The 26,132-nt window shown below is 39.4% G+C and overlaps 2 protein-coding genes across 2 annotated transcripts; one reads left to right on the top strand and one right to left on the bottom strand.

The window, feature by feature from the left end:
• Positions 1-1,248: 1,248 nt before the first annotated feature.
• LOC133997896 (transcription factor 24-like) lies at positions 1,249-5,366 on the top strand. The gene is made up of 4 exons (XM_062437628.1): positions 1,249-1,419; positions 2,296-2,448; positions 2,683-2,847; positions 4,881-5,366. The coding sequence occupies exons 1-4, from the start codon at positions 1,252-1,254 to the stop codon at positions 5,016-5,018; spliced, it is 624 nt and encodes a 207-aa protein (XP_062293612.1). The 5' UTR covers positions 1,249-1,251; the 3' UTR covers positions 5,019-5,366.
• Positions 5,367-13,235: 7,869 nt separating this feature from the next.
• slc5a6a (solute carrier family 5 member 6a) lies at positions 13,236-24,446 on the bottom strand. Its single transcript, XM_062437076.1, has 16 exons — positions 24,181-24,446; positions 23,877-24,098; positions 23,238-23,303; positions 22,315-22,366; positions 21,881-21,948; positions 21,588-21,742; positions 21,359-21,499; positions 21,099-21,228; positions 20,900-20,988; positions 19,372-19,484; positions 19,089-19,156; positions 18,767-18,853; positions 18,421-18,605; positions 17,807-17,910; positions 16,791-16,912; positions 13,236-16,596 (listed from the first exon to the last, which is right to left on the bottom strand). The coding sequence occupies exons 1-16, from the start codon at positions 24,304-24,306 to the stop codon at positions 16,393-16,395; spliced, it is 1,932 nt and encodes a 643-aa protein (XP_062293060.1). The 5' UTR covers positions 24,307-24,446; the 3' UTR covers positions 13,236-16,392.
• Positions 24,447-26,132: the final 1,686 nt, after the last annotated feature.

Below are 26,132 nucleotides of genomic sequence, written 5' to 3'. Positions count from 1 at the left end.
CAGACAGGTTTTCACCAAACTTGATGTGGAAAAGGAACAAAATTGAGTCCAACACTAATTCCCTAAATGTAGTTTTTACAGATCTGGCTAATTTGCTTCTTTTTTTAATCCTCTGTCCTGGAGCAGCTCTTCTTGTGCCCACTATGCTTGCAGCGTGTTGTGTTCTCAAGATAAATCAAGATTAAGATAAATATTTGTCTCCATGAGGAAATTTGTTTTGCAGCAAAGAGTAATGCATAAAACCAGTAGCACACATGTGAAGTCACCAATAAAAAAAGGGAGGATGGGGTGGGGGGCATAAACCAGCAGCATAAAAAACAGGATCGCTCACAAAATGATGGTGACCTCAGATCAACAGGATATTTTCTCCTTTCATCCAATCCCAGTGAAGCTTTACATGAAGGTCACAGACAGTGCTGATATGCTCCCAGTTTTGCGAACCAAAATCTAGTTCTGCCTCTCTTTGGTAATGTTCAATGTCGCACTGCCCCCGACCCTCCATTCCCACCCCTGTCCAGCTGTTACTACAGCTTTGAGTTTCCCAAGCCCCCCACCCCCACCCCCCTCCCAAAGTGTTGCACTCCCCCAGGCCTGACTGCCTGCCTGCCTGATCTTCTTGGCAGCAGAACAGCCATGGGAGGATCAGGACAACCGGGCGGCTGAGATAAGGACCACATGAAGTTCTCCACATTACCTCACCCGATAAGGAAGCAAGCAGAGAGAGAGAGAGAGAGAGAGAGAAAGAGAGAGAGAGAGAGAGAGAGAGAAAGCAAGAGAGAGAGGGGCGTCAGACTTTGAGAATTTCTCTGAATGGATGGTGATGCGCAGAGAAGCAGCTGGTGACTGTGGAGTTTTCACCAGTTGTTTCGGGGTCTGGATGAAACTGGGGGTCCCACAGTGGCTTGGTGAACTCTGAAAAGCTGTTTTAGCAGAGCAGGATGAAGTAACTGTTGGAAAACTTCTCTGTTTATGCTTTCTTGAGATCAGATGAGTGATTTCAGCTCTTCTTGAAACCTTTTTTAAAAAAAAATGGACTTCAAAGATACTTTACCAGATGTAAAGATGACCTCGGGCTGTTTTCTGTAGCATCTTTATCTTCACAACAATCTCCAACCCTGGAAAGGAAACTTCCACCCGGCCAATGAAAGTAGCCTGAGAGCGATCCAAGTTCTCGAGGCTTCGGGACAGTCTGCAGCCGTCGTGGGGTGGGGTGGGGGGTGGGGGGGGCTGTTATCTCTTTTGCGGAAATCCATGGAAGTGAATCCTCTGGAAGGTCTCATGTCAGTTGCTGTGAACCACCAGCTTGCGTCCAGCTCCACTGCAGAGCAGCAGAGCCAGCGTGGCTGTGTGGCCGGCAGCCCAGCATCCCTGCACGGACACAGACAGAGCGTACGCAGCAGCCGGGAGGAGAGGAAATGGGTGAGTCCAATGTGTGCAAACTGAAACTGAAGCATGGCTCTGGTTTTAAAGACAGATGTGGCGATGCAGCAGTTAATAATTTGAAGCATCCAGGGAGGTACTGAACAAAATTAATTACAAGCTGAACATACCAGAATATAACAGGGAGCAAAAATAACAAGGGAACCACTGTCCTAAATTTAGTTTATTCACTTTCAGTTGAAGGTGCATTTTATGATTTAATAAGTTCATTTGACAGGAGTGGTACTCAGAAAATTGAGGCAATTATCAGTGTGATGGGAAGTTGAAGTTCTGTAAACTTCCAACCAGATTTTAAATAGAAACTTGCAGTGAAGTGGAAACTGTTATTTATCAGTTTATTTTCAGTTAATCTCACAGAGCCTAAATTATACCTGAGCTTTAATATATTCAGTTAAAGTTGTTAAACAGCTTCTATTCATGCTATAAAAGTTAACAGATGTCCTTTGTTTATTGAGTACTTTGGTAAAGTACAACAGGTAGAACAGACTCAATTGAGAGTAATAGTAATAATAACATTTCCTTATTTTATTATTACTATTACTCTCAATTGAGTCTGTTAAATAGAAAATATTGATTATTATATTACACAATTCATATATGCTGTACTGCACTGAGAAGCTGTGTTTTAAAATGATGAATGAAGTCATTAACAGAAAGTAAAAGTATTTTTTATATATTTATTGCTCATTAAACTATGATCCCACATTTTCTGTATTAATAGATTCTCTGTGGACTGACTGTAAACATGTAAGAAGCTGTCTAAACTTCTTGAATAACAGCTTTTTTTTTTCAGGCTTCTTGAACTCACCTCATTAAAAGGTCAACAGTCCTTTACGCTCATGTCATTTGCTGCAGGTGCAGTCTGTGTGTGGGTCCAGGTTAAACTCTGGCTCCGGTTGTGGTTCTGCAGCTCAGACCAGGACGCTGCGGAATCAGTACTCCCCGGAGAACGCGGCGCGAGAGCGGAGCCGAGTACGCAACCTGCGACAGGCTTTCCACAGCCTGCAGGTTGACCACACACACCACACACACACACAGATATGTACAGAAAATAAATATACTGTACAATGGACTGTACTGTGGATTCTGTGCAGTAATATTCAGAACCTTCTATATCTTGCAATATAAATAAAAACTATTTCCACTAGACTAACCTTAGAAGGAATTTGTATTAAATACGGTTAAATGTGTTCAAAAATCATTTGGAATTAGATGTCAGTGTCTGCCCTCCTCTGTCCTCAGGCTGCTCTGCCATCCGTCCCACCTGACACCAAGCTGTCCAAGCTGGATGTTCTGGTTCTGGCTACCAACTACATAGCCCACCTGACAGAGACTCTGGACCAGGGAGGGCTGCTGGCTGAGCATACCTTGCCCTCCAGGCCGGGTGGATACCTACATCCTGTTAAGGTAAGGAGGAGAACCATACTAAGTGACTGTGACTCAAACACAGGAGGGGGGATAATACTCCATCCTTATGAACGAGTCAGGTGCTGCTTCTGCTGTAGGGCCCTGTCTCACTTTAGGGCCCTGTCTCACTTTAGGGCCCTGTCTCACTTTAGGGCCCTGTCTCACTTCATGGCCCTGTCTCACTTTAGGGCACTGTCTCACTTTAGGGCCCTGTGTCACTTTAGGGCCCTGTCTCACTTCATGGCCCTGTCTCACTTTAGGGCCCCGTCTCACTTTAGGGCCCTGTCTCACTTTAGGGCCCTGTCTCACTTCATGGCCCTGTCTCACTTTAGGGCCCCGTCTCACTTTAGGGCCCTGTCTCACTTTAGGGCCCTGTCTCACTTTAGGGCCCTGTCTCACTTCATGGCACTGTCTCACTTTAGGGCCCTGTCTCACTTTAGGGCCCTGTCTCACTTCATGGCCCTGTCTCACTTTAGGGCCCTGTCTCACTTCATGGCCCTGTCTCACTTTAGGGCCCTGTCTCACTTTAGGGCCCTGTCTCACTTTAGGGCCCTGTGTCACTGTAGGGCCCTGTCTCACTTTAGGGGCCAACACTGGAGAGATTGATTAAACGTTGTCAATCACAGGTCATGAGTCTGTAACCATGAAACAAGTACATCATGATGACCTCTAGATAGCTAGTTATTTGATCTATGTAGCTACATATCTGTAAATGAAAAGTCAATAAGAACTCTTGAACTAATTGTTGATCAATTACAACATTATTATTATACTAGCTACAGTTTATTATGTCACTATGGTGGTTTTTTATGTACTTACAATATTGACGAATAATTGAATGTACCAAATGAGAATATTGACACTCATGAAATTGTTAAATAATTGGTTTATAAGGTTGTTAATTATAATAGTCAATAGTTATAACATTATTATATATTATTATTTTATTATTACTACTATTATTACTAGATTTCAATGTAGGTAAACTTTTGAAATCAGAGAGCATCAAAGGTTATTATGATGATCAGAAAAGATCATTGAATCATTTTTCATTTATAACTATTAAGAGGATTGGATTAAAGGCCACGGCTGCTTTAATGAGCTGGAACAAATAGTTGTTCATTCCTAAAAAAATTTCCAAAAAAAAAAAAAAAAGGGGAAGTGAAATGGCTTCATTTCAGTTTTTATTATCAGCATGTACCAAACCTAAGTGTGACCTCAAATAATTAAAAGTCCTCTCCACACATTTTTTTAAAAAACATGTCAAAATAATGTCACAAATCCTGCACGTATGTACACACTTTAAAATGTTCACACACATTATAATAATAATACATTTTATTTATAAAGCATTTTACATTTACAAAGCAAAACCTCTAAATGCTACAAGACAAACAAAACAAAAACATCAGAAAATAATTAAAATACAAAAGATCTATTAAAGAGAAATGTTTTAAGTCCCTTTTTTATGGTGAAGCTCAAACAGCCAGGTCAACTAACAATACAGCACAACACATTTTTGAGTGGTGGGGGGCTTTAATATTGGATTCAAAATAAATGTTTTAATCAAATATACATTTGTGTCCTTTATGAATACAGACCTGTATTCCTATAATATGTTAAAGGTATACTATGCAGGATTTTCCTAATAAACAACGTTTTGACTCCCATAAAAGTAATCCCCCCTTCATCATTACTTATGACCTACTGGTTTGTGGTGGTGTATTTCTATACATATATGAGCTAGACACAAAGCAGAGAGGCCACAGCAGACAGGATGAAGCTCTGCATTCATCTTATTTATGTGATTCATGGCATCGTTCTCACCAGTACTGCTCACTCTCATAATTCACTCTCTAGCTTACTATATCTCTCTCTCTCTCTCTCACACCGGTGTTGTTGAGCTGTGGAGGAGGAGCCAACTGAAAAATCATGCATAGTGTGCCTTTAATGAAATCACTGATAACATTGAAACTCAAAGTAGCATTCCTGATCACAGAGTTAATCTTAATGTGTACTGTCTCTCTCCTCAGAAGTGGCCTATGCGTTCCCTGCTCTACTGTGGCAGCGTGGGGGAGCTGCTATCAGGAGTCCCGACCAATCAGGTGTCTCCATCTGGACGGGACGGGATCCACTCGCTGACTCCTGCCTTAGAAGCAAACAGAGAGTGATAGTGGCACATAGGACCTAACTTTCACACTGTTTCTTATCTCTAATTTGAGCTTTTATTGACAGTAAAGGACAAGTCAAAGCAAAGAGACACTGAGCTGCAGCTTTTAAAGCATGTTACACAGTTACTTAAGATGTTTTTTTAAATCACTTTTGCCATCCAAAAGCAATAGGACAGCAGACATTTGAATGGAGTTTTTGGTTTGCCAGGGCTTAAGTGAACCTGTATCTACTATACAAGGATGGTCAGCCATTTTTAGCTCCAGCTTTTGCAAAAGTCTGTAAATGTCACCAGTCAGTTTATTTCAACATTTCAAGATATTTCATTTCAATCTTTAATGCAGAAACTTTTTGTCGTAACCTAGAAATTAAAAAGACAGATGGTTTCCTGATAGTAAATACCCAGTAGCTGTTTCGTTGTCTTGGATAATAAGACACACACATATCCAGGTTGACACACACACACACACACACACACACACACACACACACACACACACACACACACACACACACACACACACACACACACACACACACACACACACACACAGCAAAAGGAGAGGAGTTTAGATCCATCCTGATGTGAGCATTGGACAGTCAGGAAGTAAGGAACACACTGAACATGAGGAAATGGAAAGGCTGCTGCTTCACTTCACTAATTACACCACAAATCACTACATGCAGGAACAGTGTGTAACCATTTCTCCTGATTTACAGGTTGTACAGTGTTTTGGTTTTTATTGTTGTCAGATGTTACTTTCACTGTATGGAAGATTTCTGTCACCTGTGTCCCCTTTTTTTTCTCTTTTTTAAAGCATATTTGTATGGGTCTCATTTTGGAAAATTTAGATGTGTGTGAGTGCGTGCGTGTGTGTGTGTGTGTGTGTGTGTGTGTGTGTGTGTGTGTGTGTGTGTGTGCGTGCGTGCGAGTGTGCGTGCGTGTGTGTGTGCGTGTGTGTGTGCGTGTGTGTGTGCGTGTGTGTGTGTGTGTGTGTGTGTGTGTGTGTGTGTGCTAGTGTGTGTGCTAGTGTGTGTGTGTGTGGGAGTAAACAGACAGACAGATGAGCAGTGAGGGAGGGATTGTTGTGGGAACACAGCAGCTGTCTCACTTTGTATTTGTGCAGTAATGACCACTTACTTCTCATTACAGCTCTGCCACAGAATGTAACCTTATACTTATACTTTGAGTAAAAGTTTCTACAATAACAGCTCATGTGTGTGTGTGTGTTGGTTCTTACTTAGATTTACTTCAAACAAACACATTCTAGAGGCAAAAAAACAATCTCACGGTTGTGATTCAATCTCAGGGGATGAAACTGAACTCCTCAACTTTGCTCATCAAAGAGTAATTATGTTGTAAAATTGAAAATCTTTAAATATTTGTGAGCTTAATATAGCCCAATGATCTTCTCACGATCCATTAATATAAAACATTACATATTTATTCAGTAGGCATTTAACAGTCTTGTATATATTGTAATCTTTCAGATATATTTGAGACAGGAGTTTTGAATGAATTCATGATCATTATTAATCCCACATTAAATTCAGGTGTCCAAACTGTTAAACTGTAGTTTTTCTGCCACTTTACCTTCTTCATAACTTGGGTAAAGTCAGCTTTAAAGGTATCACCTGACTTTAAGTCCTCCTAGCATTAATAAACAGTATATTAACAGTTAATAAATGCTTTATAATTCACTATGATGTATTCATAAGCATATAGAAGTGTTTAAGATTTAAGGATTTTTTTTAGTAATGTATTTGTCAACAACTATAACTCTTCATGTGGGCATCCCATAAGTTCTTTTGTATTAACTCTTGTATAAACAGGTAATACATAATAATATACTAAAAGCTGTAATAATATAGAATATATCTTCATAGGAAAAGTTATGATTATGAACATTTAAAATGCTCTCACAACTACATTATACTGGTCAGAGGACCAGTTGTTAATGACAAAGCTTTTCACACTGTTAAACAATGAAGAACTGAATATGAATGTAGGACTGAAGCATTCACATTTTTCAAAACTATACCTTTTCTTCCAGTTGTATGAAAGCATGCAGCACTCATGGAACAATGTGAATACCACCTGAAGCCCACCAAACCTCCAGACACATCACTTCATTTTCATTTCATTTCATTTCTATAAGTAAGTAAAGACAGAAAATCTAAACTGCACCTTTCAAATAAAATAATAATAAATTCAAATAGTTCAAAGAGCTGAATTGAAGCATCTTAAAGGACATTTGACCCTTTATGAAATGTAATGCATCAAGCTGCAATTTGAGAAGAAATCCCCTTGACCGTCCGCCAGAATATTAGCACAGTTTGACTGAAAAACATCTCGAGATACAAGAAAGATGAATAAGCCTCTCCCTCTCAGTATGTGTACTTTCTGTATCTTCGCTTGTAAATCACTTTGATTTGGATTTTGTTGCTATGTGATTACGCTGTAATTGCGAAAATGAGAGCTCAGTGCCTAATAAGTCATGTTGATATGTTAGTAGGCTGGATAAGAGAAGACTGCAGACCTTCTCTCTCATCACGGATGAGATCCCAGACTTACCGAAATCATCTCCCCCTTGAACAAGATGGGCTCAGCTCCACGAGCAACAGCCCAGCGTTCAAGGCTAGTTCTATAAATCTGTCCAGAGTAATGGGGGGGGGGGTACAGCCCCCATTTCCCATGTGTGGTGATGACTAATTTGGGGCTGCTGGATTCTTGACTATGAAGGCAGAGGTTACAGCAGGACATGAGAAGCCAGACACTTTGGTAGAGCAACGGCGAGCCAGACTGAAGCTGTGACTGTGAAGCATACTGTGAGGATAGAATGAAAAACGCTCAAAATGTAAATATAAGTTCTTCTAGAAAGAAAGAAAGAAAGAAAGAAAGAAAGAAAGAAAGAAAGAAAGAAAGAAAGAAAGAAAGAAAGAAAGAAAGAAAACACAAGACAGAAGACACACAGGAAAGTTGCTGCATATCTTCCATTAAGGATGAATCAAGATTTGGGAAGATGTATTTGGATAATCTACCTGAATCCTTCTGTGTTCAGTTCAACCCCATCAGTCACTAAACACGTTTATTTTAAACTTCTATTCTATATTAACATTTCTATGTAATTCATTTTACTGAGTGGTCTGTATTTTACTCTGTTGCATTTAATAAACTTCACAGCTGCATTCATACTTTTGTTGCCACTTGATGGAAGCAAAACAAGCCAACACAACAATATTATTCATGAACTGTTGTATAATGTATTAACATATCCAGCAGACATGAAGCAATTATATCTTTTATTATGAGTCCAAGTCCAAAATTCACTCTCATTTTAGATCTTTTCCCTCCTGAGGGGGAAATATCTGGCTCTTTAGCTGCTAGTCGCTAACTAGTCTGTCTGTTGTTTAGTGCCGGACAGCTGATGTACAGTGAGTTTATCTGTGAGACTGAATCATAACAGTAAAATGATGGGTTGAGCTAACAGAAGCTAAACGCCACCATAGATCTGAAGGAAACTGTAGAGCTGGAGGATCATTCTCTGTGTGTTCCTCACCATCATCATCATCAAAATCTCTTCACTTTACTAATTTGATCCAATGTTAATTATAAAAAGGATTAGCGCACCTTTAAATCAATGTCAGATGAACCAGAACACTCTATTCATTTTAATCCATTTTTAATAAAGTAATCTAATAAATTAAAGGTAATATTAATAGAATATAGTTCCAGATGTGGTCCATCAGAGACCATCCACTTCTATTTGAGCTTCATTGTTCAATATAGTACAAAATCACCTCATTCTAATCTACAGTGCACACTGTATGAGTACAGATACCTGAGCCACAGGTGCACACATGGGATCATCTCCATTCTCAGGCCTGTGTGTGTGTGTGTGTGTGTGTGTGTGTGTGTGTGTGTGTGTGTGTGTGTGTGTGTGTGTGTGTGTGTGTGTGTGTCTCGTCTCCCATGTGTCCATGTAAAGACAGCTATTTATGTCACTGGAACGGCTTCAAGAGAGTGTGTATCCAAACTGTCTGCCCCCTCATCCCCTCATGTTTGGAGATAATCAACATTTTTCCACTATCTCCAGCTCATTATGGCCGGTACACCCCGATTACAGGCTGGATTTATGGAGCTCTGTGGCCACACTCCCCTCGCTCTGGCAGGGCCTCTCACTGGAATTGGGCAGAAGACGAGGGAAAGGATGACAGCGGGGAAGGAGGAGGATGATTGGAGAGAAGGATGAAGAGGAAGAGGGGAGGGTGGAGAAGAGAGAGAGAGAGAGCAAGGCTGTGGGGAAAATGAATGTAGAAAGAGAATAAAGGAAAGGAAGAGACGGGAGGATGAAGGACAACAAATCATAGGACGGTGAGGAAGAGGAAGACAAATGATTCTTTTATTTATTTCAGCCATGATTCTACTGCTGAACAGTACAAACACTATAAATAAACCACCTTTGATCAGCCTGAGACAAATTACACTTTACTGTCACATTTCTCAGAAATTACACTACGCTTGAAAGATGAATCTTTGCTTATCATTTCAAATATGAACGAGAGCATCCTTTATCCTCTCTGTTTCATCTATTTACCCTGACGGCAAAAGGTCACTGCCTCAGGACATTTCATGAATTTGCTTTTGTTTCTAATGTTAAGTTCAGTTACAGTTGTTATTTATGTGCTTTCTACACCACTGTTTCCCTCCACTATCTGTGAACAACCAGCATGATGGTGGAAACAGGCCTACACAATGTTTGTAACCTGGTGTTATTATCATTGTAAAGTACACAAAGTTGCTACATTAACCCAACTAGGTTTTATATATGGGTCAATGACGTATAAGGATTTTCAACAACTCAATTTTAGAATAAAAAAACAAGCATATCTAATGCAGTAGTTCAAACATTCAGAATGTTGTGTACCTGACAATTCATATTACAATTTGAAAGTGATTTTAGTGGGTTTTTCAAGATTAATTGGCACTGGCCTGAAAAAAAAGTCATGTGGTGCGACCATGATTCATCTTGAAATATATTTTCTAAATAAAAGACCATCATTTACAAAAATTAAAAAAAAAAATTCAAATACTTTGTTTCCAAACACTTTATATTACTGAAAACTTGTAAAAAAAAAAAAGATGTGAAGCGTGTTAAGTAAATTGATTTATTTCAAGATGAATCATGGTCGCACCACATGACTCTTTTTAAGGCCAGTGCCAATTAATCTTGAAAAACCCACTAAAATCACTTAATTTCAAATTTATAATATAGATCTTCAGTTACACAACATTCTGAATGTTTGAACTACTGCATTAGATATGCTTGTTTTTTATTATTCTACAATTGAGTTGTTCTAAATCCTTATACGTCATTGACCCATCTATCTATTTAACTGAATATGTCACATTTCCATCTTCATTGTGAAGTCAGGTCACAAAGATGTTCCGGTGTAGCTGATCCTGTTGGAACCAGACAAAAACAACTAGTGAGGTTGTTCTCCATTCATTTATTCAACTTTCAGCGTACAGTGGTAAGGACTGAATACAATACTAACCATCAATGATTACACCAAGACTTATCTTTACATGTGTTAAAGATACACAGCAAGTTTCCATCATGTATGTTTTTCTTCAAATGATAAAACAGAGGGGTTTCTAGAGAGTTTGAACTCCTATATGAAACTTCATTTAATTCATTCAACTCATTATTTATGGGTCAAAAGACTAAGTCAGAAGAACTCATGTTTCATAGTTCTCCAGTCGTCTGAAAATGTAATTTACTGTACTTGAAATTGTTGAGTGTACGTATATTTATGTTATGTTAATGTAAAAAAAATTGTTTCCAAGATTCCACTAAATTCCTAAATGATGATTTTCAGTGTACTGAAGCAGACCAGCAGCAATACACTGTCAGAAACCAGCTTAATGTTCATGAGGCTTTCTAATGTTTAAATGATACACTGTTATTCCTGTTGTATGGATGCATCAGACCTGACCTGTGCTTTATGGTGGTTCAGACACTTACTGAATACACAGCATCTCTGATTCCATTCTGGCTGTGCTCTTTGTTTCACATCTTTTTCTGTCACTTTTCTACACTGAATAAAGGAATAAAACAGCTGTTTTTAATGTCACATTATATTATGGAGGCTTATGGAGTGTTTCAACACAACTAGCTTTCATCTTTTTACTTCTGACTGTAAATATATGACAGACAGTCAGTGTGACCCAGCTGGGCTACATGGGGGAACAGGGAGACCAACAAAGACTACGATAAGAGTCTCTCCAGAGAGCCACCGCTCTCATAACATCCATCTGAATATGAACCTCCCCACATATCCCCGCTGTGCAGCATTTAATGTTCTACTCCAGCATTTCAACACAATGTAATATCATAATGATGATGATGATGATGATGATGATGATGATGATTAGCAACCCTGATCTCTCAAAAATGTGTCACTACCTGTCTTTCAGTAAGACTACAATTCCCATAAACTCCACACAGGTTGTTCCATACACATTTACACAGAGAATAAACATGTTGGAGGGAAGTTTGTTCATATTTTTTCCTCCTTTATATTTTATCATGAAACTGCAGATTTTTGCTGTATAGCATGTTAGCTCCTAGCTTGTTATATGATAATAAAATACAATGATAAAAGTTAAAATGACACTAATTAAAAGCTAGATTAAATTAAAAAAATGTCAGCTGTTTAAAAATGTTCAGAACTCACATTTCACTGTATAGGTTTATAGGTTATTGGTAGAATATTCCATTGTTTTGGAGCATAATTTTAAAAAAAGCTGCACTTGCTGTTAGTGTGTTATAATTGTGTGTATTTAAAAACTCAGCAGTAGATGATCTGAGATGTCATGAAGGATTGTAAAATAACAGTAACAGAAGCTTTAAATGTATTGTAAAAGATACAGGGAGCCAATGAAGTGCAGCTAAAACCAGAGTCATATACTCACTGTTTGTTTTGGTTAAAAGTCTATTTGACCTTTGACCTGAGTATTTGGTATGATCTGTTCTCTGCAGCAGGGAGATAGATATTTTAAGCATAACATTGTATGCAAATAAAATGAAAAACATATGACATTAATAATTCACATTATACCCAAATGATTCAATGCTCCTTAAAAGAAGTGGCTAGTACATGTTCTTTATGCATCACTTCCTTCACTATAAACAGTATTCTACACTCATCACACAGGCCAGCTGAGAGAAATGATTTAAGTGACTGATCAGAAGTCAAATCAAAATGACTTTAAAACTTTAAAAAATCTACAATGACCTTCATCACAAATAGCATGTGCCAGTACTCTTTGTGTCTTATGTGCCTATACAGCCATGCAGGAGACCAACATGCTTACTCACTGAGAAATGCTTTCCCTACGGGGGAAATACAGTTTCTTACTAATACAATCTTCCCCACTGGGTGGTGCTAACTCTTCACCACACACAAGAAAAAGCACCTGTTGTGAAATTTATCAGCATCACTTTTAATATCATCTCAATTCAAAGTACATCAAACTTAAAAATCTAATAGTCATACATCCAAACAACAGTGAAACATGTCAATAGTGCAGCCAGTTTTACCTTTTCACTGAATTAAAAGGTGCATGCACCAGTTTTCTGTTTCCCTCCATCCACATTCCATTGGGATTCTTCTTCTTTGCCACTGAACGCTACATCTGTATGATTCATTTATTTATTTACCTATCTGGGGTTTTTGGTCCACTTCTGGACAGATGTTTTGGATAATCCTGGATCATTACATGAAAACTGAACATCAGGATACAGAAGGTGTTCAAAACAACATTACCACAAAAATGAAGGCACAGCCAAAGCAGAGGAGTCATCTCGACTTCAGTGCTTATGGGGTCGTAGATTTTTGTTTGTTTTTGGAATGCATAACAGGAAGAATTCTTGTGAATGGGAAACATTAAGTATAATAAATATTGTGCAAAAACAATATTTATTATTGGTGGAAATTACTAAGTGCCGTGCTGTTATTTCTGTGCACTTCTGACCGTAAAAAGGCAATTAAACCATAGAATAAGAATATATCACAAACGGGTTCTATTGTAGTCGACATCATTCTGAACTCATGGACACAGAATATAAGCTGCTTTTACACACACTGACGGCTTCAGTCAGAATCTTTCAATAGCGGGGGACTACTGAGTACTGACCTCGTTGTGCTTTTATTAGGTGTGTTAGTGTTCATTAACGTCACAGTGTGTGTTCATAAAGGACATCTTTAGACAGCAATAATATGAATAACATATCAGCACTTGAGTTATGTTCCCTCACACTATACTCATCTGTGTATCATTAAGGGAACATTACAGGCACACACTTCAAGTAATTTCAGGTATGAAGGAGAAGGATCCATCACTATGTAATCATAAATAAAAACACATCCGTCGAATACACATTGTTACAGGATGTAATATTAAATTATTTCAAAATTTAAAAAATCTAGGAACCATTCAAATGTTTTGAAAAGTGTGAATGTATCAGCTGGAATGTGGGATGTAGCACTGAGGGGGAAAAACACTGCTCTTAGTAAAGATATCTGTATGAAATGATATCAAAGGCTTCTTATTTAAGGTGCTCTGGTTATTTCTATAAGTAAGTACACATTATTAGGTGGACTGCTACATTCCCAATTCAGCCTGTCATTCACAAAAAAAAAAAACATTTCATGGTTCTTGCATATAGAATTCCACATTTCAGTTCATGAAATGTGTGCAGGCTTCATGTGAAAATTACAAAAATATACATATATGATCTGAAATAGACCCTCTGTTGATAGAAAACAAAGCTAAAATATGATTTGCGTTCTATATGCTTTGGATAGATATTTCTGAGTGTCAGGATGACGGTACCAAAACAAACAGCTGCTTACCAGGTTTCAGAAGGGCTTCCACTTTCCTTTAAATGTGAAGGTATGGTGGCCTGTAAGCCTTCTCACATTAATGACACATGCTAAAGCTGCTTGTTTCTCTGCTGTTCAGCTCTGTCGCCTCGATTGTCTGAGCTGTACTCAAAATACAACTTGGGGAAAAGTTGAGACGTGGACGTCTTAGCTATCAACATGTAATAGAACAAGATTCAGTGTCTATAATCATCAGATGTAGGTAAACATCTGGATGCAGGTACTTCACGTGGAGCCTCCATAAAGACTATAAAACTCTTTGGGAACTAAACCTGTCACAATAACTACTTCTGTTGGACGATATATTGTCTCAGAAATAATCATGATAAACAATATTATTGTCATTTGAAGATCATTTTATACCACTGATATAATGATAATATAAAAGTTTAATAATGTAGGGGTGGGATTGGAGAGCAGCAGTATGCCATTATGGGCATACTTTAAATCAATATAAGCCATAATTACGTTATTGTACAATAAGTTATAATTATTGTGACAGGCCTAATGGGAACAAGTGTAAAATAAGACTGGTTTGGGGTTTAACGGGCTCTGTAGTGTTGAACAAACCATTGTAAATCACATGAGTAAACTAAATGCAGTCCAGTCACAGACATTGAAGACTGACAACACAGCACACATGACATCTCTCTTCTATCACAGTGATGACGGATGACTTCAAAACACTACTAGGAGAGGCCATGAGGGTCAAGAATTCTGTGATTCCAAAAAACAGTGATGGCGATGATGATTAAAAAAAAAACAATAACAAAAAAAAAAAAATCACACACTCAAAGTACACACTATTATTACGTAAATCAATCACGTACTGACACTGACAACCACGGGAAAAAAAGAAAGAAAAGATGATCACTTGATGTTTAAAAGTACATAAACAAAAATGACCAGAGATGATATGGATAATAGTAAATGCCTAATAGAAGTAAAGCAGGTCCGTCTCAAAGCTCCAACATGGCTTTTCTACTGTAGGTGATTCAGGCCAAGCAGGTCAGATGGGAGCAGAGGTCAAATGTGGGTTAGTTCCATATTCATTTCATTTAAAGGTAAACACGCACAAACAAACATACTGTATGTGTGTCTAATGATAGAACTTAATGCATATAAAGCTAATCATAGCTGACTACACTTTACAGAACTAACACTAGATCACATTCTATTTTAATAGCAGCGCACTGAATGAACATTCAGGCAGCTGGCAACCAAATGAGGCACTTCATAACTTAATGGATGTTTGTGTGGTAGAAGAAGGAGACGTGTGACTCCACTGTGTGAACCACAAGTGGAGACAGCTCAACATACTCCACATTTATGGTTAAAAAAAAACTGTATACACCTTGTTGTTCTTCATTGTTTGAAGAACTTGGCCTGCACAGAGCCCTGACCTTCTAACCAAACATGAATGGGAGCAGATCCCTGCAGCCAGGTCCCAAAATCAGGTGGAAAGCCTGAAAGCAGAAGCGTGGAGGCTTTTACTGCAGCAGATAAACTCCCACTGTTTAATAATGACATTTATCGGGTGTATGTGTAATGTTCAGGGAGACTGGATAGCTTCCTCCTAACGTAGTTAGAAAATATGGCAGTTGAGGAGTGACTGTACCTGACACCATCTCTGCCCTCACCTGAACACACATCTGTGCCTTTGTGGACTTTGAAGGATATCTGCATCTATACTAGCAGCTAGAAGGCGACCATCACTATTAAACCGAGGCCATGTAAAAACACTTACACTACTACAAGAACCGAGGCCTTCCATTAAAAAAACATTCTAATTAAATTTCAATCTCTTGGGACATAATATTTCTTTTTTTTTATATTAGATTCTCTTATAAGATATTCTGGGATATTAAATCATAACATCATCTCTACAAAAATAACACATTTTTTACATCTGGTGTGTGTTGACTACCTTTGGGTCCAGTCACAGTGCAGCAGCTCCTTGTGCTCCTTAACTTTCACTACACACACACACACACACACACACATAGACAGCACATCTGCACACCTCTGGACCTGTGTGTGCAGCTCAGTGCTGATTTCTCCTCTGTTTGCTGCCATTTTGGGCTTTTCAGTGCACAGTTCCAGCCTGGCAAGACTTCGATATCCAGTTTTCTTCATCTGTTAGTTATTTTTTGTTTGTGGAGAGAATGGGTGAGTGGGTACCAGTAAAGCAGTATTTCCCCCATACAGACCCTGAAGCTCATTAGCCTCTCTCTCTCTCTCTACAATCAGGCTCAACTGACCACCATCCACATTTGGGATGGCTCCACCCTCCACTTAGAGACCGACTTCACATCTATCGTCCTCTCCTCTGAGGAAAATAACAGGTTGAGCTCTGATTGGATGGTTTGGGATGGAAAGTGTGTGTGTCTTGTGTGTGCAATAAGAAGGAGGGGAAAAAAAGGATCACAAGGCTGTTTCCTGAACAGTGTGAGCTGTCAGCTGGCACGATGGCTGATTGACCCTCGTTTCTGCTTCGTCCTCCTGATCGGTTTGTGCTTTGTCGCTTGCCGCCTCTTTGTCCTCGGTGACGGTGTCCTCTTTGCAGTAAGCTGCTCCGTTTCCGTCCTTCTTGGCCATCTTATAAGGCTGCGTGTTGATTTCTTTGGGCTGTTGAACAAGGAAGAAGAAAGCTTGAAGAGCTCAGGTTACAGTAAAGAAAACAAAAAACCCAAAAAACTAAAAGTGAGACTTGAATGTAAATGTGAGGTTACCTTGGAAGGCAGACGTAAATGTGAGGTTACCTTGGAAGGCAGATGTAAATGTGAGGTTACCTTGGAAGGCAGATGTAAATGTGAGGTTACCTTGGAAGGCAGAGGAGTGACACAGCACAGCTTCTCTCTGTAGCGCTCGGGCAGAAAGAAAAGCAGTGTGCCCAGGACTGGGAACACAGTGCCGGGGGCCAGATCCTTCTCCTTCATAGGTCCTAACATGTGGACAAACACACAAAAGGTAAGCTGCTGTCCTGTCTATCATTTTTAAAATATATTAATAATAATGTAAGAAATGACAGTGAGTTAGTGACTCTGCAGCTCAACGTTACAGAGTTATAGTGAGTTGCAGCTGTGTACTTTTGTAGCTTGTGAATCTTTTGAGTTTTGTTTAACTCCAGCTTTCCTATTCTTACTTTTATATCATATAGATGGAAGACTAACTGCTCTATTTTCTGTCTGCTTTACAATAAAACATTTTGAGGGTTTTTCATTTTTTTTGTTATGTTAATGTGTTAAATTGTATCATCTTATTTGTTTCTTCTGTCTTTTAATCTCTTTTTTTTAAACTTAGTTTAAGTCTCTTATTTCATTTACTTTTGTTTTGTCTTTTTAATCTATTTTAAACTAGTTTTAACTCTCCATTAAATAAACTTTTTCTCTCCTATATTTCTCCTATTTATCTTACTTGATTTAAATGTGTCTATAAATAAATGTAAATAATTGTAACTAAATGTTGAACTACATTTAACCTGTATGAAAGCTGCTATATAAATAAAGTTTGATTGATTGAATAAAGGTTTTCCATAGATGGACCATATCTCCATGTTGTAAAGCAGCTATTGGAAATGCAGTGCATGTCAAAACTGGTACAGCAATGCTTTTTTGGAAAACTGCTGAGTAATGAGTATTTGATAGCACTTAATATGTTCAAACTACCACAAACATTCCTTCTCTCTCTGGTGTGTAATGGCAGAAGCTCTTTATGTCACATGACCTGCAGTTTTGACTCTGATTTCTTAAATAACTGCATTGATAATAATATCAGTGGACTTGAAGCTCTAAGTGTGTATGTGTGTATGTGTGTATGTGTGTATGTGTGTGTCTACCTGTTATCAGGCTGACCAGCAGTCCCACCACCACCACAGTGGTGGAGTTGTGAGCACTGTACCACATGTAGGACAATGAATAGAGCGCCTCCACTCCTGTTGGCCTGAGGGATGAAACAAAAATGGAAGTTAAAAGAAACAAAGGAAACGCTGTCCCAATTAAATGGGTCCTAAGTCTGAAATTTGTCCACAAAAGTAGCCTATGACAGAGCGCACACACACGCACAAACACACACACGCAGTTTTAAAATGTTCATCCTGCTGATTGTAGATCATTTCCATGTGACTGTTGTGTACTGTACATCTCTTAGGTAATGATGTAATGATGTACAGACACCAAAACTGACACTTGATTTGAAGTAAACACTAAAATAAGAATTTGATCGTACGTATGGTGATAAACTAAATCTAACTTCTTCTACAGTTATCAGTGATTTGAAACTTTTACTCAGAATTAAGACGTGACTAGCAAAGGTCAAACTGATCAAATCTACCCACAACCTTAAGCAGCCAATCAGAAATCAAAATGACAATTTGTACAATGAGCTCTCACTAATGGAGACGGTCTATGTGAGTGTTCGTCTGTAGTGTTCATTGAAGGTAAGGAAGGTTACCTCGGCTTGGCTGTGGCAGCAGTGACCAGTGTAGTCATGGCGGCCGTGGTCATGTTGTCAAACAGAGGTGACATGGTGCTGTTGATGGGGGGCACTGGGGTTGGACCAGGCAGGCGCATCATGAAACTGCCAATGCCGATCCAGAAGGCCATGGCGAGGCCTGCTACTAGTCCCACCACTGCACCCTGAGGAGGGAACAGAGGACAGGCAGGGGTGGTTGTGTGGGGGGGGAAAAGAGAAAAATGAGTGATAATGATTCACAGGAGATAGTGCTGTCACTGTCATTCACACCTCACATTAGAATTATTGACTGAATCAAAATGCACTAAGTTAATGGAGGACTCACAATGGAGTTTGCCCAGGGGAAGAACATTCCCAGACAGAAGAGGCCCAGCAGAGGACCACCCACCATCCCAAAGATACTGAAGGCTGCCTGAGGGAGCAGAGGACAGAGAGCATGGCTGTGTGTACAAGTTCAGTTACACAGATAATAAATGACATTATTTGTACACAGTTTAAATGCATGTTTCTTTATAAACTGTTCCAATAAAACAACTTGATTTTGTTTGTAGGTCAGGGATTCTGCATACAACACCACCACATGACACAAGAGCCTGTCTGAAACATCATGTCTCATTTAGTTATGTGTCAGACATGTGAAGAGTTACCTGCAGCACAGATCCCATTAAGGAGGCGAGGTAGGCCATAGCCAGACATATTAGCCCATAAGCCAAAGCTGTAGGAGACAAGAGGGACACATGTGGTAAAATCTGCTACACCTGTACAGTCAAGAAGATTAAAAAAGCTTTATCACAGTATAACAGTATGACTTGTTAAAAACTATCACTGATTAATTACAATGAAGCATGAGGACAAATCAAATCTTTGGAACAGTTTGTGAGAATACTAACTGACACAGTATATGACAAAAAAGAAGTGTGTGTATGTTACCCAGTGCCTTGGACAGCAGTGTGGCTTTAGACTCAGTCATGTTTGGAAAATGGGGTTTAATCAGGTCCTCCATAGTTACTGTTGCTAAGGAGTTGAAGGCAGATGAGATAGTGCTGTGGGGAAAAAGAAATGAAGGGATGAATTAATTACTGGGATTTCTAAACACATGACAGCAGCAGCACTGTCCTTAAAAGAAGTTGAATTGCAGTCTTTTTAAAGGGCATGGTGACCCAAACCATAGCAAGGCAGTGCCAATATTAAAGATTTACCAATGTACCCACCATTGACAAATCATCAACCGTAACATGTATTTTGTGAATGCACGTACCATGAAGCTATAAACATTTGCCTGCAATCAGAGATGTTGCCATACTGTTTATTCTGTGGTAGCTCTTCCTTTAAAAAGCTGCAAAATACAACATTCAGTCCCACTAGAGGTCAGCAAACAACTATTTGCTATGTACAGATATAAACTAGCCTCTTGACTAACTCTGACACATTGACATGTGAACTAAAATGTTGACTGATGTGTGATGTCCTTGCCAAATAAATCTTAAATAAATAAAGATAAAGTGAAGAGCAGATAATGAAGTCATAATCTGAGCCTGTCTGGTCTTTGTTTTGATAGCTGGTCCGGCTGTGCGTGCATGTGTGTACTTCCTGTGTCCATTCTTAGCATGGCGTCCCTGTCATAAACTTTATCATATAACAGCTAAACAGTAAACTAACACGTTTCTGAAAACATGGGTAAGAAACAGACAGTGCAGTAACGGAATCTTGATTGGTATTTTATCAGCACTGCCTAGTTTGACACTTTAAATATGAGTTTTGTAAAGCTGTGTTCAGGCGCCACTTTCTTTTTTTCCCCAACTTTATTGAGTATCCAATGCACAAATGTGTTTAGGTCTGACATGATGGTGCTATAGTGTGACATCTAGTGGCTGAATGTTGTAATCTTTACCATTAAAAATCCATGAACATGACAGAATTTCTGTTTGTTTCAATTCCTTAATTTATCAAAAATAAATGAAATAACCTACGACTGTTTGTTCATTTGCTATATGCACATGTGCATGTAGAATTAAGTGCAAGACAGACAGCATGAAATTAATGTAGTAAAATTAGTATTTATATGGGAAGCAGTCCAAGTTGATGCTGTGCCATGCTGTAAGTGGACTGAAGGATCCAGTAAAAGTGTACATACCCCCACCCCCTCCCCCTCACACACACCAGTAAAACTAATGGACAATATCCCTTTAATGTTCTGATAGTCACATAAATAAAAAAAATTGATTGCACATAAAATAAGCTTGACCAGTCATGTATGTTATTACCAGGCTGTATCATTGACTGGGTTGAAGCCAAAACTCATAAATGTTTCAAACAACCGATGTGACAACAAGCTTTGTTATTATACCAGGCTGGGTTAAAACCAACAACATAGTGTTTCCCTTTGGACAGACAGCAAACAAGCTTTAAAACAGTGGTTGATCCGTTACTGTCAGGCCTGGTTTCCTGGGTCATTTACCTGAGAGCTCCACTGAAGAGACAGGCCACAAACAGGCCTGGCAGCCCGGGCAGATCTTGGAATACATCCATCACGAAGTACAGCACCATCTGCACAAAGACACCAAACATGAAGACGCACCTCCAGAGCCGAGAACAACACAAATACATTCATAATCTATTGATACTGGACAAACATGAAGGAAAATTAGCGTGTTCACCTGATCATTGGTTTGGACGTAGCCTTTGTCCAGAGGGCTGTCCTCTCCGTAGCGAGCAAACATGACCAGACCCATCAGACAACCCATACACAGGACGATCTGCTGGCATGGGAAAACAACGTAGCAGGACCTAGGAACGACGACAAACTGTTACACATGTATTTCACCTTTGAAGATTTACAATTAACTCTCCAGGGGTATAAAAACACAAATCGGGGACGACTACGTTACGAATGTTCTGAGAAAATGATGATACCCACATGACGGCCGCTTTCTCCGTGCGTGAGCTGAGGTATCTCTGGACCTGGGCCTGGTTGACCCCATACAGAGCCAGCATCAGGAAGACTCCACCCACCCCGAGAGTCCAGAAGGTGTGGCGCTCCAGAGGGTCGGGGTTCAGGCTACACAACGAGAGAGTGGATGAACACACAAGCTCTGCCCCAACCTTTAAAAAAACTGACGACGTGCAACAGTACACAGACTACTCACTCTAATCTAGCAATGCGGCTGCCGTTGTTCGCTTTCCTCCAGACCTCCGCCATGCCCCCTGCCTGACTTGCCCCCACCACAATGACCGCCAACTGGCCTGCGAACATTACCACCGTCTGGAACACGTCGGTCCACATCACCGCCTTCAGGCCCCCCTGTGAGCCAGAAACACAGGTTTACACTGTAGTCTTTCTGACACAGCAGTGGACTTACTTTAGAGTCCATAATGATAAAAGTTACAAAGTGTCTTTTGTCATTGTTGCAACTGATGATATGTTTCATTAGTGACTCACCATAGCAGTATACAGAGTGCACACCAATCCCATGGCTAGCACTCCCCCCCACAGGTCAAAACCAGTCACTGCAAGTGAAAAAGAAGATAATCATTACCAAACCCTAACACAGCAGGTTACTCAATGTGGTAGCTGTGTTTTGGTCAGGTGACCATCAGGCATTTCACATAGAAAAAGACAGCAAGTCTGCATACATACACAGAACAGTCAGTCATCCAACAGTCTTATATTCTATTCATCTGGTGGTAGTACTGTGTAATGTTATCAGTAGCCTTTTTGTATAATTACCCCTTTAAAATAGAATCCAGGGTGTCCCCTCTGTTTACAGATACAACTATGTGCATTGTATTAAATACTATCAGTAACTGTGTGCCCTCATTGGAGGAAAATGCTAAATGGTAAATTAGAGTCAGATGTGTTTTGGATCTTGTTACCTGCATTGAGTGCCAAGGCTGGAGCATACAGGACCACCCCCATATAAATGACCTGCGGAGAGACAAAACATTATATTGCATGAAGCTGAGCTCAGAGGTCATGTTTTGGAAAAAGCTGAAGGGAGGGACTGACCCACTCCAGCCAGATTAAACACTGCTCAAATGTAAAACTAATATTTAGTTTTGGAGTGATCCTATTGGATGCATGAATGAACAGAGAGTGGACTAGTGTCCTGATGGGGTTTTATAAGGATGAGGAGAGCACTGTTCAAATATAGATGATAATAACATCATAAAACAGATACAAAAACCACAATGTACATTTTACAAGGACCGATGTGACATTCCCAGGGCTAAAGTCTCACTCGGTCTAACACATGGTTGGCAAATTAATGCAATATTATGTTATTTCACATCTCATCATGGTAGTCAACAGACAGAAATGAACTTTTTATTGATCTGTAATCACATAACTGATGATGCCTTGAACCTAAAAAGTTACTCAGGATGAAGTTGACTTTTTTTAAAGCATAAAACTTTTACTACCATTTAGAGGATGATTATCTTTCTTATTTAATGACTAACTTTAATTGCCCACTTCCTTATCTAAATGAAACATACATATATCCCCATTCACCTAGATAAGAAAGTGTGGCCATGCTTTTGATTGGTACTATATGGAGGCGGATCCCTGTTTCCTTTAAGTGTCTACATAGTTGACAACATTTTTTATTTTTTATTATTATCATTTTTATTATTTTTTAATTGTTTGTTTTGTTTATTTTTTTTTATTTTTTTTATCCATTGTAAAGTGTCCATGGGTTTGTGAAAGGCGCTATATAAATCACACCTATTATTATTATTATTATTATAGTAAAGCTTACTAATGTACACACTAAATATGAAGCAGAAGACTAAAATACCATCTGAAAGATGAAGGTCACAGTCCCACATATGCGAACAGTCTTGTTAAAGCGCAGCTCCAGATACTGTCAAGAGAGAGTGAAGAAAAAAAAGAGGATCATTACAAAAAAAAAAAAAAAAAAGGCTTATTATCCATCATCTCAGAGTCATACTGTAATGTATGACTGTATGTATGACATAATGTATGTAATGTATAGTCACACAAGACAGGTACATTTTTGTCATGGGACATCCCTGATGGTAAACCACCCTTTAAAAAGATGTTCAATCCAGATACAAGAACATCTGTTTCAGTTGGACATTGACACGTCAAGGACGAGACAGATAAGACAGATAAGAGAGCTGAGCTGTGAACATCATACAGGAGAAGGACAAAGATAGGAGACGCAGGAGGCGCAGGAGAAAAGGCTGTTTTGTTGAGACAAACAAAGAGCGAACGATGAGAGAGAAGAAGAGATCAATAACTTTACATTTATAGTCAGATAGTGGCGGGTACATTCTACAGCTTACCAAATGCTCACAACTCTATTTGACACAATTCTAACATCCATAACGCTCCAGCGTACTTTAACAGCATCCAACATACTTCACACTTTTATTTTCAAGTTAAATTGTGTGTTACTTCTCTACTTGTATACCTCGTAGGCGCTGGACAGCCGCAGCCTGTAGAAGACTGGTATGAAGACATGAGCTGGGATGAGCAGGCCCAAGAAGTAGGAGCAACCCAGGAACCAGTATTGCGTCCCAAAGGTGTACACCTCCGACGGAGCGCCTAGGATGGCCACAGCCGACTGGAAAGTGGCCAGCAGGGACAGAGACACAGGCAGGCAGCTCATAGAACGGTCAGCCATCAGGAACTCCTGTGGCGAAGAAAATAAGAAGGTCAGATGTGGACTCTAAGTCTCAACCTCCTCCGTTGTGCCCTGGACAGTAGAAGCCTACCTGTGTTGTGCGCTGGCGGCCTCCAGAGAAGGCATAGAACAGGCCGATGCCGGCAGAGGCCACCAGCAGCAAGACGAAGATGACGTAGTCCACCGTGGTGAAGTGCATCTGGACTACCTCCCCCATGGTGACGGTGGATGATGGAGGGGAGGGGGGGGGTGAGGAGGGTACGGGGGAGAGAGAAGGCTGTTGGAAGCACGGCCGTTAGGAGGGTGGGCGATCAGGAAGTCAGAGAAGGCGCATCACCCATAGGGAGCCTAACAGCGCTACAGGAAGAAAGACAAAGACAGGAAGTGAGGAAGAGGTTTAGGTTGACTTCACCCACTGAGACCTGCACCGTATCAGACCAGAACCTGTCAGTCACACAGGTTTCATTATTACTGCACTGCTAATAAAACCTAATTGAAGAACATTAAACTGTGACACCAGCAGCATGATACACCAGCTAAATACTGCTTCATCTAAATGACTAAATGACTGAGCTAAATGTGATCTGAGAGCAGATGAGTAACTGAGCACGGCTACGGGAGGAAGTGGCTGCTTATGGAGGATGGAGTCAGAGCCGGTGTTATGTATAAACTACTCCTTCCATTTTCAACATAGTGTGGTTAAAAAATAACTGCTTTCTGTTGGATTTGTGTGACATATGATGGTGTCTTTAAAAGTTCTTTGCTGCCATCTGAGAGCATTAGAGAGAAATAACAAACTTAGTAATAGTTTATTAAAAATTCTACCAGTCTAAATCATCATCATAACTGCTCTTATTATCATATTCCATGCATTGGTAAATTGTCACCTTTCTTGTTACACTTGTGAAACTTCAGGCTTTCTAGTCTTTGTATGTTTTTGTCTGTATTTCTTTATTCTTAAGTTTTTATGTGGTATGTCTCACCCTAGGGTGCACATTTCTCTTTTCCTATTCTCAGTATTCTGCATGTATTATGTATATTTCTTGTTATGTTTTTTTTTACTTTTATGTGCAATAAATTCAAATAGAAAATAAATAAAATAACAGCTGGCTAGTAGGACAGATGGGCTCACATGCATCTTCCCCCATTATAAATTAAATCAAGGCGTGTGTGTCACCTTTGCTTTGTTTTGAGTTATTAAAAACAATGAAGACATCAGACATAAAAGAATGTGTACGCATGAGAGATGAGAGAAGGGAAAGGGGCATATGTTCAACAGAGAGACAAACGGTGAGAAACTACTGGACTGTGTGAAAAGCTGAAAGAATGTGAGGAGACATATGAGAGTGACCTTGCACGTCTATCTGGAAGAAAAAGAACATCTGATCTAACAAATAAATAAAAAAAAGTGTGTTTGTGAAGCCGGCGTCATAAAGAAGCCTGGGAACTTCTCTGTTTCTGATTAAACATGATTAAACTGAGGTTACACAGCTGATTCTAGTGGGAGGATAAAATGTCTATCAGGACAGAATGACGCTTTTGTCCCTGAATATAATCTAAAAAATGCAACAACGTTTCTCTTCTGTTCAACAACACTACGTTTAATAAATGACAGCATTTGGTTTAAAATGACAAAATGTGTCACTGCATGTACTGATTATGAAATTAAATAACACTTAAGCAGTAAGAACATAAAGTATTAGAATATTTTAACAGTACATGTAATAGCATATTCAATAAAAACAGACAGTTACATTATTTTTATGTCCAAAGTTGCACAAAAAACCCACAAACCTCAATGACTATATTACTAAATGCAATGTCTAAGTTGCAAAACACACAAGGTCACAGTCCTCGCTTGAATATGACAGAAAAAAAAGAAAAAGCTACACAGTAAAAAAAGAGGAGAGGACTTACCGACCTGCTGAGCTGACTGACACACAGTGAAGGCAGGCTGGAGGGTAGTACCTCGATCAACACCTCCAATCACGACTGGCCTGAAGAGAGAGGAGACAGTCAGCGTCGCCGAGGAGGAGCACATGA

This window comes from Scomber scombrus, chromosome 17 (genome assembly GCF_963691925.1).
Source record: "Scomber scombrus chromosome 17, fScoSco1.1, whole genome shotgun sequence".
In the NCBI taxonomy this organism is placed as follows: Eukaryota; Metazoa; Chordata; class Actinopteri; order Scombriformes; family Scombridae; genus Scomber; species Scomber scombrus.
This window is presented reverse-complemented; position numbering and strand designations above follow the sequence as displayed.